Source organism: Miniopterus schreibersii (genome assembly GCF_964146895.1).
Source record: "Miniopterus schreibersii genome assembly, chromosome: 10".
Classification (NCBI taxonomy): domain Eukaryota; kingdom Metazoa; phylum Chordata; class Mammalia; order Chiroptera; family Miniopteridae; genus Miniopterus; species Miniopterus schreibersii.
The window spans coordinates 22,485,043-22,500,614 of NC_138110.1; the positions used below are offsets into that span (position 1 = coordinate 22,485,043).

The following is a 15,572-nucleotide window of genomic DNA, read 5'->3' on the forward strand; positions in this document are numbered from 1 at the left end:
TAAAGGAATGTCCATTGCCTGCACTGGATCTAAGGGAAGCTACAGGATCTGTCTGATCTAGTCTTTGAGAATAGCCTGAGGGGCACCATCTATCTGGGAATAAAAGGTGGAAGAAATGCTAATCTTAAAGATGAGATGAAGTTTTATTTCTAGAAAATAGCCACGTACCTCTGTCTGATGCCTTCTTGACAATTTTGGGGTATTTCTGAAATTTTACAAAATAATAGCTCTCATAGTCCATCAAAATAGTTTCAAGATCAACGTTGTCGCAAACTTCAAAGCGTCGTAACCCCAGTTTAGTTTCTTGCTCCAAAGCATTAGCTGTATCGATGTATCTGGCCATTTTACAGAAGCAAAAACAAAACAAAACAAAACAAAACAAAAAACATACAAAAAATTAACTCTGGATAGAAAGAATAAAAGCAAACAGGCATTAAAAGTCCAGAGTCATCACTGTTTAAAATGTTTTTGGAAGTGCTTAGTCAAATAAGTCAGTCAACTGAGAAAATATCTTGTCATTTACCTTTACTCATTTGTAGCCAAAAGTGGGTATCTACCTCTTTATTCATTTTAGGTAATATTTGGCCAACGATAAAACCCAAATTCAGCCCCAACAGGCAAGATTTGCCATCATTGAGACAATTCAAAGGAATATGTCATGAGCTCTGAAGGGAATTCCAAGGACACATTGAGCAACATCATTGAGGAAATTTAGTATAAGAAGATGTCATCCAGTTGGATGCATTATTTCTGGTAATTTTTTCATCAGCCACACATTACTACTTCTGGGTGTAAGTAGCATCTTTACCAGGGGTTCTTCACTGGCATTTTTAACCTGTCCAGTTGTAAAGCTGTCTGACTTAAGCGGTATTAGCAATAAAAACAAATGCCTTGTCTCACAATCCTCTGAAAGTGGAAAGACTCTCCAAGCCTTCATCTTAGTTCTTAACTTCTTTTTAAAAGCAAGGACTCTTTCCTGGAAAGTGTGCACAGATGTAAATATGCACAGATTAGCATACAATTTTAGGGGTTTATCAAGGGCTTCATTAATAATTCCTGCTACAGGTTAGAGTTTTTTCTGTTTGACTTGAATCTGGAAGGTAGAAAGAGAAAACTTTATTATTATTATTATTGTTGTTGTTGTTGTTGTTGTTATGGTATCTTCCCTGCCCCAGATTCAGGCCAGCTTGAAGGCTGAACTTTCTTAAACGAGGTTGCCATGAGTACTTCCAATGGCCTTGCTACTTTTAAAGAACTTGCAAAGGTCAACTGGCTGTAATCAGTCAGCTTCCATACTTACTGATTGCTCACCAGGCTTCTACACTATGTCTTAATCCCCATTTTACAGAGAGAAGAGCTAAATCCATTTTTCATTAATAACTTTGGTTTGGTATGAAGTAATATATGCTAATTTAAGAGAAAAACTGAAAAATACAGATAAGTCAATAGAAAATTTCACCACTCAGAAATTATGACTGTTAACATTTCTCTCTTTCCAAACATTTTTAATGACTTAACACACATATACTGACATATATGTACTTGTAAAGCAAGAAAAAAAAGGAAGGTGGAAACATACTATACATAGCTTGTTGTCTTTACTGACATCACATTATATCCTAAACTCTTCCCAGGATCATAGAGTTATGACTTAAAAAAAATTATAATAGATGATGGCAGGTCCTGTGTTTCCTAAACAAATTGATCAGAGGAACAAAACTGCTTCTGCGTGTTCCTGTTACACTATTTGATCTTGAATGAGGTCTGAACTTGATAGGGTTGGCAGGTGCCACTAGAAATTTTTAACCGACAGAGTGACATGACAGGACAGGACTTCAGGAAGAGCCGTGAGCAGTAATGAGCAAGTCATAACAGGAGAGACAGGAGGCTGTTAACAGGCACTCAGTCCTGAAGAGATGCATGTGTAGTGCTACAAGGATCTGTATCCATGACCCTTCACTGACTGATCTCACTGATTCTCCCTCACGCATTTGAACTCCGGTCTGTTTCCCTAATCGTTCCAGTTATGCCATGCCCCTTCTTCCTCTGTGCCCTGCCTAGAATGTCCTAGTCCATCACATCTGTCTATTGCTATTCTACACATCTTCCATTGTATGTCAACTGTAACTGAAAAATAAAAATTATTTTTAAAAAAGACCATTTCACATCAACTTCTTTACAAAGCTCTCTCTGTTTACTTTACTCCACAGTAATCTACCCTTTTTACTGAGTTCTTAGTATTTTGTTAAAGGCAGATTTGCTTTTCTGACACTGATATGTCCTTTAAAATAGCTGTACTGTAGTTCAGTTTTCATCTTGATAGTCACTCATTCCCTTTCCGAGTAGAATTCTCATTGATTTGAGATGCAAGGGGCCATCTCATGGCAGAAAGAGGAAATGCATGCTGTTAATACACAGTGAACCCTTCAGGCCATAACAGATAAGCGGCCAAATTTCCTCCCCTTGCCAGTGACAGGATGAGCATTACACAGAAAAGAGCTGAGCATAGGTCATTCAGGCAAGTGCAATATTTTTATTCTGAAGGAAGAAAAACTGAGGGTGAAGAGCATTATCTCTGTGTACATAGCCAGCAGTGGGACCCCGGGAAGCTCACTGTAAAGGCCTGCACTCTCTTCAAACCTGAAAGGGAGAAGGTGTGTATCACATGAACTGGGTAGCTTTGTTAATGAAGTTTTCATGGGCATACTTTGGAAAATATCTAGGTAAATGAGGCAAAAACATCTAGGTTGCTGGGGGTGGGGCAGGGACCGGTAGAACACAGGGGTTTTAGGGCAGGGAAGCTGTTCTCTATGATCCTACAGTGGTAGACACTTGACAGTATGCACTTGTCCAAACTCACAAAACCGTACACCAGAGTGAACCCTGATGTAAACTGTGGACTTAAGCTAATAATAATATACCAAGTACAGTATTGGTTCATCACCTGTAACAAACACACCACACAAATGCAAGATATTAATAATAGGAGAGACTGGGCAGGGCAGGGGGTTGCCAGCATATGGGAACTCTCTGTACTTTCTGCTCAATTTTTCTGTAAATATTAAACCACTCTTAAAAAATAAAGTCTATTACTTGCTTTTAAAAGGGTATATCTGGAAAAGCAAAGGTCAGAAAAAGAGAGGAATCATGCCTGTAAAATTTGTAATGTAACATACCCTTCTTGTGTTAAGTAATGCAAAATCAAAATAAGAAGATTTTTCCGCCGTGCTTCTGTCCTCACCTTGCACTGTGAAGAAAACGGACAATTCAGACAGGATGACAATGAGATACAACACCTCTGTTATAGCAAGGCTCCCTGGAGCTACCCTCTCGAAACCGGGAAGCTTAAATGCTGGAGGGCGGTTTGACTTTTCTAGGGATATACAAAGCCTTTTCCATTGTTTCTTTCTTCCTAGAGCTGACTTCTTAATTGTAAACTGAAGGGGCCATGATTTAAATTAGGATTGCTCTTTACTAGTTAACTTCTTACTGCCAGGATAATTGTTGTTTTATTGCTTATAACTGCAGAGAAACAAATATACACAGTCCTATTTGGACCCGGTTAAGAGAAGTGATAATAAAGATGAACTCAGGAGCCAGGAATCAGCTCTGACATCACAGGCGCTTACTGCTGTTACATCTTAAATTCACTCCAGGCCCCACCCAGCCCCTGCACAAGCGTGGAGGTGAGCTCCAATAACCACTCTGGTGACTGCCCAGCCAAGCACTTAGAATGGAGTAGCAGAGGCCAGGAAAGGGAAGTTCCTGCCTAATAATATCCTTATTCAAACTGGGTGAATTTCACGTTTACTCACAGTGTTAGTGTGCTGCATTTAGTTACCTGGTATCTCAAATTTCCCTGAAATGTATTCATAAAATGCTCCCAATAACATTTCCCTTACTTGACAATAACTTACCTAACATCTTTTTCTAAGGAGAACACAGGTAACAACTGGATAAAAGCAAAAAAGGTCCCCGAGTAGCCCAAATTATGTCATAAAATCTAGGTACAAACACATACTCATGACACATATAAAAACTTTTCAGGCATTTATCCGAAGCTTTCTAAAAATCAAATAATACTATCATTTTTTTTCTTTTTATGTTGCTTTTCATTTGAATAATAGTAAAAGATTTGTAACAAAATTTACCATTTTAAGCATTTTTGAGTGTACAGTTTAGATAAGGCATTAAGTACATTCAAATTGTGCAACCATCCCTATCACCCATCTTCAGAACTTTTTTATCTCCCCCAACTGAAACTGTGTTCTTTAAGCAGTAACTCTCAACCCCATTCCCTTAGCCCCTGGCGACAGCCATTCTACTCTGTCTTTATGAATTAACCTGTTCTAGGTACCTCATGTAAGCGGACTCATATAGTATTTGCCATTGTGTGTTCAACTTATTTCAATCAGTATAATATCATCAAAGTTCATCTATGTTGTAGTATGTGTCCCAATTCTCTTCCTTTTTAAAGCTGAATAATATCATACTGTACATTTTTAAAGAGAAATGATAGTCACCCTGGCCAGGTGGCTCAGCTGATTGGAGAGTCGTCCCTCTTACCAAAAGGTGGTGGGTTTGATTCCCCGTCAGGGCACATACCCAGGTTGCAGGTTCCATCCCTCATTGGGGAGTGTTCAGGAGGCAACTGATGGGTACTTCTCTCTCTCTCTCTCTACCTCTCTCTCTCTCTCCCCCCTTCCTCTGTCAAAAATAAGTAAATAAATATATAAAATAAATTTAAAAGGTATTTTAAAACATGACTTCTTTTGAATAACTACAGAGAATGAACCAGAATTTAATCAACTCTCTGCTATTGGATAGTCCTATCATTTGCTGTTATTTGTAGTTACCCCATTTAAAGAACACACTTTATTAGGAGAGTTGACGATTTCTAAAATCCAAATTTATCCTCAAGGACATATCAGATAACATTAGAAGAGCTTTAAATGTGTATAACAGTATCCCTGACCAGGTAGCTCAGTTGGTTAAAGCACCGTCCCAATACACCAAGGTTGTAGATTTGATCCCTGGCCAAGGCACAGATAAGAGTTAACCAATGAAAGCATAACTAAGAGGAACAACAAGTTGGTGTCTCTCTCTCTCTCTCTCCCCCTCTCTCAAGTCAATTTTTTTAAAAAGTGTATAACAGTCTATTCTAAAAGAATGACACTGGATACATTTCTATCTCTGTCCTTGAAGAGACCCCATTAGTCAAGGAGGGTTAACAAACCATAAAGGAAATTACCAAGAAAATATAAAGAATCATAAAGCAATTACAGTAATCTTCTCTGCTATTTTTATGTATTATAATATATATAATTCATACAGAAGAGTGTAGGAAATACCATTTATTTTTAATAATAATAATAATAAATACCACCCTGGTTAAGCCCCAGAGCACCTTTAGTATCTTAGAAACTCCCTCTTATATTCCTTACAGATGTTTCCCCCTCCCTCCCCTCAGAGGTAACTAGCATCCTGATTTTTATGTTAATTATTCCCTTTTTCTTTACGGTTTTACCAACTATGTATGTATCTTTTAAAAATATATATTTTTATTGATTTCAGAGAGAGGAGGGGAGAGGGAAAGAGAGATAGAAACATCAATGATGAGAGAGAGTCATTGATCGGCTGCCTCCTACACACCCCCTGCTGGGGATCGAGCTGGAAACCCGGGCATGTGCCCTGACTGGGAATCGAATCACAATCTCCTGGATCCTAGGTGGATGCTCAACTACTGAGCCACGCCTGGCTGGACCGGTCTGATATTTCTTGATAGGTTTACTAGATAATTGTTTCTTTGTTTTCAAACTACAGATGATGAAATCAAGTTAATGGGTTACAAGCAGCATAGTTCACAATGCACTAGCTTATCACAGAATGAGTAGCAAGTAAGAAGGCTTACTATTGCTTCAAGAAACGTTTGTTTTGTTTGCCTGTATGTATGTCTGTGTTCTGGGTCTCAACCTCAAATATCTTCCTTTGTTGATCACAATAAAAAACTTTGAAAGTCACTGTAAAAACGACATTATCCTGATATTAAGATGTCCAACACTGGAAGTTTTCATTAGTCTTTCTGAAGATATTGGTGTTGATGCAGCAAGGCTTGGTGAAGGCCTTTCTAGTTTACCAAAATTGGCATTGGTAGTCAGTTTCATCTCCCCCCCCCCCCCAATTTTATTTGCCTCGCCTATAGTGCCATCTAGTGTATTAGGAGAGGAAGCACTTCATGAAATTGAGGTAGTTCCACATTATTAGTTCCATAATAAAGATGACAAACATCACAAAATTCAGTCCAAAACAAGTCTGCAAAATAAAAATATAACCTCACATTAACAAGCAGTAATAAGATTGATGGGAATATGTTTTTAAATGTACAAATTCTCAAACTCATGCTTGGGGTTTTGATTCAGAATTTTAGGAGTCTAGAAGGTACCTGGAGATCATTGAGCCTCAGGAACCCGAGATATAGAAAAGTTAAGAGATTTGCTCAAAAGCCTGCAAATAGTTGGGAGCAGAACCAGAGTCTTCCAGTTCCTGGGCCAATGCTCTTCCCTCCATTTCCTCCCCGGCACTAACCCTTCCTCATCAGTCTCCACTCCCACCCCTGAACATTCACTCCAGACCAGAGAGAAGCATCTGTTTTAATTTGCCAAAAGAAAAGTGTACTAAATTTGCCAAAATCAAACAACTGTCGTTGCCAGTCTTTTTAAAAAATCTTATGATAGCAAAGTGAAGAGAAATAAAGGTTCTCTTAAAAAAAAAATAAAAAATCAGTGATAACATGTACAACACAAACAAAATTAACTGCAAAAAAGTATATTTGTTAAATAATTCTACTCTAAATAACCCTACTCTAAAGTTGCAAGACAAGAATTGACAAAACTATTTGCAATGTTTTCCCTTATTCCTAATCCTGTCCGCAATGGGCAAATTGTTCTCTTTCAAAGCTGGGTCACTTGCTAAAGAAGTCAAAGGTGTCTATGCAGGGAGATCCCAAGACCGTAGCAGGTTGAGTGGAAGCTACACTGACGCTCTCCCAGGACCACAATGGAATTACAATTGAAATATAGAAATTCCACCCTGAATAATCAACTGCAGCTGAAGACGAGCTGGAGAGCACCCTCATAACCAAGGAGGAAAGGTGGAGACCACACAGAGACTGGTAGGAAGTGTGGAGGCCCAAGAGGGCTGCTGGGCTCCCACAGGCAGCAGCTGAAGGTCCAGAGGGAGATCTCAGATGTGGGGGGTTCCCAAAGAGGACTCTGGGGCCTAAACCCCAAGCTGGGCCTCCCAGCCCAGAGCACCAGAACCGAGAAAGGTGCCCACATAACATCTGCTGTGAAAAGCAGCAGGGTTTCTGTCTGCCAGGGAGAGACGGTTGGAAATGCAGGCACCCTCTTAAAGGGCCAACACACAAAGTTTCGTGTGCAGCCGCTCACCTTGGGCTCCGGCACAGGGAGGGCAGAGTGGACAGGAGCTGTGTGAGGAGAATCCAGGGGTGCTGGCTTGTGGACTAGCGCTCAGAGGGCAGCCATCTGGATTCCTGTGCTGAGTCATTCCCCCACACTGCAGAGGACATCTTTCTCAGGCAGACATTTACCTTCCAAGCAGCTTTTGCCTGGGGGAAAGCAATTCTCCACCCTGTTGGCAAATCTCTTGCCCCACCCTGTGGAGTCTCTACAGCCTGAGGCTCCTTAAGACACGATAACAATCAGCCTCTGGGTGCTTTGAGTCTTTGCCTTATTTGCTTCTGGACCCAGGGATTGGAAAAGCAGACCTTGGTGCACATCTTGGTCCTGTTCAAACAGCCAGCACCAGCAGAGGAAACCAGAAGCAGTGGAGTGTGAAAAACTTCAGACAGGGTCCTCAAGGCCAGTCACAAACAGCCTCTGACATTGGCCTGCACCAGAGACCATCCAAAAGACTGGGAGTCCTAGCCGATCTACCTAAAACATAGAAACAAATCCAAACAGGCAGCCAAAATTCGGAGATAAAAAAATCAAGCCCCAAATGAAAGAACAAAAGAATTCTCCAGAAGAAGAATGAAATGAAATGGTGATAAACAATCTATCAGATATAGAGTTCAGAATACTGATCGTAAGGATGCTCGACAGCATGAGAAAAGAAATGGAAATTAAGAATGACACAGTAGATGGGGTGGAATGGGTCATTGGGGAGAAAAAGGGACATCTGTAATATTTAAAAAAAAAAAAAAAAAAGAATGACACAGTAGAAATAAAAAAAATTAAAAAAAAAAAAGGAAGGAATGAACAGCAGATATGGGGAAACTGAGATCAGATCAGTGAATTAGAAAACAGGGTAGGAAAAATCACTGAATCAGAGAACCAAAAAGAAAAAAACAATTAAAAAACAGGAGGACAGTTTAAGGGACCTGTGGGACAACATGAAACATAACAATATTTGCACCACAGAAGTGCCAGAAGATGTAGAAAGTAAGCAAGGGTTAGAGAAATTTCAATTAGTATGAAAGTTTTCAAAAGAAAAGTTTCTTTCTTCACTCTACCCACCATAGTTACTATCTCATGTAATAATTCTGAAAGGGGCTTATGATTGTATCTATATATATATATATATATATATACAAGCTTTTTAAAATTTACAAAAAATGGAATCATTTTGTATATACTAGTAGGCATCTTGATCCCCCCACATTGATAAATATCTTTCTATATGAGCATATGCAGATCCACCTAATGGTAAAACATAAAGTGAAAAACCACAGAAATACACTTACACTCTCACTCATAGAAAAACGAAGGAATAAAAACCTAGATATATAGTTAGTTACCTCTGTGTAGAGGAATCTGATGGGGGCACAGCAACTTAAGTTTCAATCCATACACTTCTAAGTATTTAAATTTAATACTTTGGCAAGTAAAAAGATAACACTTTGGCTTGGGTTCAACTGGTCACAGTTCAGAAAATGTCTAGGTCAAGAAATTATATCATCACTTTGGCTGATAAGCCCCTCTGACTTCAGGGTTCCCTGCCCCAGCCTCAGTAGGTACAGAGTTGGGGTCAGGGAAATGTCCTGACACTGATGCTGGCCTCAGGTGTGCTCATTCACTAGGAGGGAAAGAGCCATAGGAAGTCACCCAAAGGCATCTCCTCCTTCATTCCACATTCACCACCTGTTAAATATTTAAGATGTGCTGTTACTTGAAACATAGAATGTGGTCTTAAAAATTCGTTAACTAAAAGTGTAGTCTGCCAGGTCTATACCATCTTTCTACTCATGCCATTCAAATTAGCCTAGAAAATTATCTGCTGAATTAAAAATCTAAGAAGTTGGCCACCAACAAATGGTCAATTTAAACTGTAAAGACGGTGTGCCCCTAAAATGGACACAATTAGATGCTCAATTAATTTCTGTCTACCACAGAAAGGAGGCCCAGAAGTAAACATTTACCGAGGTATCTCACTTGTCTCTGCGTGAATAATCTGTTTTCTTCTTCCTTCATTTCCTTTGTGGGCTATTGTACAACAAAAATGCCTCCATTATCAGATTCAAAATTGAATCCTATGATACTGTAGCCTGAGGAAAAGGAAGCATTGAATATCATTCCTAGTTTTAGACCCAGAAGATATTTAGGAAATGTTACTGTATATACACCACAAGCAACATTAGTGCCTTTAATTTCTTTTTTTAATGGTGTAATGGAGATTAATTTGCATGAGCTCGTTTCAATTTCTGTAATAAGATCCCAATTTTGCATTAAGCTTTCCATCTCAAAAACAAACAGTTAAAAAGAACACATTTCTCCTTTCAAATGTTTTTATTATAGTTCTATTTTACAGTCCCTGCATCTAATATTCACTTAAGTGCTTGAATATATATACCCGTAGGTTCTAATTTGTTTGTTTCCTGATTACCTCCTGCTTCTACCAGGAAACTTCCTAAGTTTCAAGTGCTGCATAACTTGAAAAAGCATGAGAACTATCAACAGGAATGTCTACAGATCCAGGAAGGCATTTATTGTATTTAACACAAAGTCAGGGCTGGTCAACTATGCTCAGCAACAGCGTTTCATGAAGAGGGACATTTGTTGTTGATCCTGAGTATGAACTGGTTATAGAATTTGAAATTTCAGAAAAATATAAAATCCACTGAAACCCAGGGAACTTTCCATTCTATGCCATTGTTATTAAACACTGAACTAGATTGTGGAATTATGATATGTATGTTCTTTTCATAAAGCTCATGCTCACACATGCTACTTCCTACTTGCAACAGAGCTGCACATTACAGAGAGGAGACTGTCATCACAGGAAGGCAGTACCGCAGTCTCCTGGTGACCTCAGTATCACCTGCGAGATAAGTTAAAGGGAATAACTTAAATCCATCAAGCCTTTAGAAACAACTTTCAGTTTACCCGGGATGGGCAGCAAATGAGACCTTCAGGAAGTAATGAGAAAAATTGAGAAAGGGAGAGGTTCTGCAGAACAATTTTCAGGATTTCTTGAAAAAGCTGGTGTGATTAAAAATTAAAATTAAAATTAAAACGGAGCTTGTAGGGGGTGAAAAAAGCTGTGCTAATTCAAAGAAACTTAAGGGATACAAAAACAAGATACAATGCACGATCCTGAATTGGATGCTGGTTAGAGAACTAATTAGTTAAAGAATGGTATTTATGATATGATTTCATTCGAATAAAAAATACAGTGTGTGTGCATGTGTGTGTATACATGCACGGAAAAGGATCTGGAGGCATACATGGATATACATTAAGGTTCACCCCTGGTTAACACCTCAGTGTATCTGGGTTGTGGGAATGTGGTGTTTTTATTTTACTTAATGTGTTTGTTACATATCCTTTCCTTAAAGTTGATTCTTGACTGAGTAATATTGCAGTATTAAAGCCGCCAACTGATACTACTGAGAATACTGAAAATACTGAAAACAATAACTGTCAGGAATTCTCAGATCTCATAAGTTCTAAGACTTGAGATATCTTTAAAACCCAGAATTATAGGGGAAATATAGACTGCTCAGTAAATAATATTAAGACAACTGGAAAATCTGAGGGAAAGGTTCAACAAAAGCTCACAAGGTATACCTATAGAATTGTTCAAGAGATCAGAAAAATTTACATATAAAAAAAGAAATCAAGGATCAGCAACCACTGAGCTTCCTAACTTGGTCAAGGGGTCAGGCCAAGTGCATTCCTGGAGATCTGGTTGTAATCTAGTTACAGTTCTGATCTAATCAACGAGATGGACGCAGCGTGACACTCAGTTAAGACTATGAAGTTGTTCTTTGGGGTAGTGGCTGCAGTATTAATGAAATCGAGGCCTTGTAGGGTGAGGATAAGCGCCCTCAAGGACACCTGGAGTGCCTAGACCTGAGTCAGGCCCTGCTGCTAATGTTCGGGTGATCAGAGCAAACGGCCATTCAGCCACTCGTTCCGGGAGAATTTGTCGATGCCTACCTAGGGCAGGCACTGTTATTGTGCTCACAGGGCAAAGCTGTTGACTCCAGACAGACCCATTTCTCTCTCTGGGCTCGCACTCTTTACCCCCTTCAGAAGGGGTCCGCTCACACTGGAGCTAAACTTCTAAATTCCAGCCTCCGCTCTTCCCGGTACGTGACCGCATATGCAAATTAACTTCATCTCCCTACGCCTCAGTTTCCTCATCCCGAAAATGGGGATTAGATAACGGACCTCCAGGCCAGGCTCTCGAGACGGAAGCTGGGCCCTGCCCTCAAGGGGCCAGGGGCGCCTGGGTGTCCCCAGGGATGGGGCAGGGGCGGGGCACCTAGTGGGCGCGTCCGCAGGCCTGGCCCCGCCCCCGGCGCTTGGCGCGGAGAGTATATAAGGAGACCCGCCCGCTCTCAGTAACCATTCCGGTGGAGACCGGCCAGGCAGACGCTCGCCTGCCCAAACGCGAGCACATCAGAAGCCTTGCCGGGGACTCAAGACCTTGGTTCCCGTGGAAGGAAACACTGGGCCTGACGAAAGGGCCTCGGGGAGAAGATCCCGAGCGCGCCCCGGGGGGGTCTGCGGCAGAGGGAGGGAGACCGCCGGGCGGCCCGCGGCCACGCGCACAGCTCCGAGCGCCCTCCCGGCCCCCGAGGCCCCAAGGGCCCCGCTTTCGTGAGGCGACAGAGGAGAGAAGGACCGGCCGTCGAGTTTCACCAGCTGACTCGGGAGCAGGGATCTTCCGGCGGAGGCCGGTCCCCTCCATCGGCTGCAGCTCCTCATCGGACGTCTGGGGCCCACGAGGCGCGCCAGAGGCCTGAAGGCCGCCTTACAGCCTCTCGGGCCAGGCGGCAGCTCGGCCTGGAGCGACACCTGGGGCCACCCCGGGGGAGACGGGCTGCGAGTCGAAGTGAGGGGCACCCACAGTCCCACAGGGACCACCACCCTGTGGTTGTCAAGGGACAGAAGTCCCGGGCTCTGACCAGCCAGAGATCCCGCCAGGCCTTGTGCAGAGAGGAAAGCCCAAGGCCCCCCTCCCGAGAGGGTGCCAAGAAGGGAGAGGAAAGAGAGCGCCGCAGCTTCCAGAAGTTTTCGGCTCCATCGCAGGCGGCTTCAGAGGACCAAGTGAAAAAGTGAAAGCACGAAGAAGACGCGGGGGAAACCCAGCCGGACGAGGACAGGCGGCGTCTGGGCGGCTCAGGCGCGGGAAAGGGGGCGCGGGGCCTGCCGCCCGCGGCGAAAGGGAAGGTGGCCCACAGCCCCAGGGCTCCCGAAGCGACAGTCGGAACTTGGCCCTCGCTGAGGCGGCCCGCGGGCCCGCGCCCCGACGTGGGCGAGGCGGCCGCGGAGGAAGTCGCGCAGCCCGCCGTGCCTGTCGAGGCTCTCCTCATCTACGACCAGCCCCGGGGAAGAGAAAGCGGAGTGCGCACGCTCCAGCCGGGGCGTCTGAGGGAAAAACTGCTGAGGAAAGGGATTCGAAAAGCGCTGGGAGAGCCTGGTTCCCGGATCACCTCAGGCGCGCGCCCGCGGGCCCAGGTCGCTGGAGCCGCAGCCCCCCGGGGCCGAGCGTCCTGGACCACGGGCTGCCCACGCTGCCGGGCCTCGCGTCCTTCAGGGCCCGGCCCAGCTCCAGTCCCCTCCCTGCCTTTGAACCGATGTCCTGCCGACTGAAGCAGAGGGCGCTGCCTTCCCCGCAGGACGAGGAGGAGCCTGGGTTTGCAGGCCTCAGGGTGAACTCCAAGGTGCGCGTGTTCTCGGGCTCCAGGTGGGCCTGTCCCTGCAGAATGACGACGTTGCGCCAGCGGTGTATCCAGGTCCTTAGAAACAACGTCGACGTCCTGTTCCGAGCGGGAAGGGTCCCGAGTTCTGTTCTCGAACCCGTCTTGGAGAGCTGTACACCTGATCAGCTCCATCGCCTAGAGACGTACAATCGTGCACTAGCTGAAGAAACGCATCAGTTGTGGAAGATGCATTGTCACCGCAACTTTAAGAAAGAAAAGCGGGAAGAACGTGAGTCGTGGCGGGAGATGTACCTGAGGCTTCAGGATGCCCGAGAGCAGCGGCTCCGCGCGCTGACCCTGAAGATCAGATCCGCACAGGCCAGTGGGCCCAAGGGCCGGCAAGCGAAGATGATCTTTTTCCACTCGTTTGAAAGAGGAGGAGCAGCTGGCCAGGAAAAAGTCAAGATCATGGCAGCCCCAACCCCCACAACAAGCGGCCATGCTCCCTCTCAGGGCGCCGGTGGCCACAGCTTTCTCCACGTCCCTGGGAAGCCGGCTGGCGACAGCACCAGCACCACCAGGGCCGCTTGGCGCAGGCGGCCAGCAGCAGCAAGAAGCCTGCGAAGCTGATCGCCCCGATGATGGCCAAGACCACTAGAGATTTCAGGAACAGATTCTCCCGACGATGAGCCACGGGCTGCCCTTGCAGATTTAATTTGGAAGGTGGAATTTGGACAGTGAGGCTGAGAAGATGGTACTTCCACGGGAGACCGCAATCTTTGGCTTTGCGGAAACTTTTGGACTATGATGCCTGTCGTTTTCAAGTGCTGCCCTGTGAGCCTTCATGCCACAGCAGTCGGGAGTGTGTGCGGGCCCATGTGTGTATATACCACCCGCAGAAAAAGATCTGGACAGACACACACACGGAGAGACGCCAAGGTTCCCCCTTAGCATATCTGGGTGGTGGGAATGTGGTGTGTTCATTTCGTGTACTGTGTTTGTTACCTACCATTTCCTTAACCTTGATTTGTGAATCTGTAACTAACCGCGCATATATGAGCTGTCAATGTATACCACTGAGAACGATAATCGCAAGCGTTACCGTCGGGAATTCTCAGATCTGACAAATTCCAAGACTTGGGATAACTTTAAAACCCAGGACAAGAGGGGAAATACAGGCTGCTCAGCTCCATCAGTAATGCTAAGACGGCCGACTCCTTGTTTCTAAGCGCCCTCTCTGTGAACCTTGCGCGGCAGCCGCTGCCTACCTGCCTGGAGAGCGCGCGCGCGTGTGTGTCACGCACGGAAAAGGGTCCGGAAGGAAATAGGGATATGTGCTGTGGTTCAGTTGCGTGTGCACATGTCAAATACACACCTGTACAAATTCTTCGACACAGCAATTTCAATGATAGGGTTTTTATCCTCCAGATATACCCGAGTGCATGCGCGTTCATTAACGCGCACGCGTGATCGTGGCATTTGAAGCCACTTTCCCCCAAGGACATTCGCCTGCTCAGAGGCTGAGGTTCTGAGGAGTGCATTTGAAAACCTCACCCTGGTCAGTGTGACTCAGGGGTTGGAGCGACAGTCCACGCACCCGAGGATCGCAGATTTGATTCCGGGTCAAGGGCAGGTACCTGGGCTGCAGGTTTGATTCCCGCCCCCGGTCAGGGTGGATCTGGGAGGCGACCAATCTATACGTCTCTCTCACATCGATGTTTCTCTCTCTCCCCCCACCCCCAGGCTTCCTCCTTTCCGCTCTCTCAAAAAATAAATAGAAAAAATATCCTCGGGTGAGGATTAACAAAAAATATAAATAAATAAAATAAGTAAAACTTAAAGGCACTACAGGTACAAAAGTTAAGAGTCCAGGGCCCAGCAAGATAGGGGACCCTGCAGGACCATAAGTAAAACCTATGAAGGGCTCAGTCCTGGGAATAAGGGCGAAAGAGAAGTTAAGTTGCCCCAGCTCAGTTGCCCATTTTCTATGTGGCCCAGAAAAAAATCTCAATTTCTGAAATTGGATTGAGATGTTCTTGGATTACTTATAACCCCCGGTAGGCACAAGGCAGAAACAAACTTACTAAATCACCTCTACAGGAAGATAACATCACCCTTCATCTCAAATTATTTCTAAAAACAAATTATCAGCTGCACTGCCCTACACCGTCTAAGATAAGAACAGCATAATGAGGAACATCAGTAATAATGACAATTGAAACATCCACATGGGACTCAAGATATTGGAACTATCAGACACAGACTTTAGAAAAACTACTTTAACCAATACCATTTACAATTGCATGTAAAAATCAAATAGGGAAAATTTAACAAAAGATAACTTTTTTGTGGTCTGAATTGTGTTCCTTTCCCCAATTCATATAACCCTGAATACTTAGAA

General features: G+C 43.9%; 1 protein-coding gene across 3 annotated transcripts in view; it reads right to left on the reverse strand.

Moving 5' to 3' along the window:
• The window catches only part of KATNAL2 (katanin catalytic subunit A1 like 2), a 59,847-nt gene that overhangs the window by 35,346 nt on the left and 8,929 nt on the right, over positions 1-15,572 (reverse strand). For all 3 annotated transcript variants that reach the window (XM_081149566.1, XM_081149565.1, XM_081149567.1), the window contains exons 2-3: positions 3,177-3,247; positions 169-335 (exon numbers count right to left, since the gene is read on the reverse strand). In XM_081149566.1, the coding sequence (XP_081005692.1) occupies positions 169-335; positions 3,177-3,247 (238 nt within the window). The remainder of the gene's footprint in view (positions 1-168; positions 336-3,176; positions 3,248-15,572) is intronic.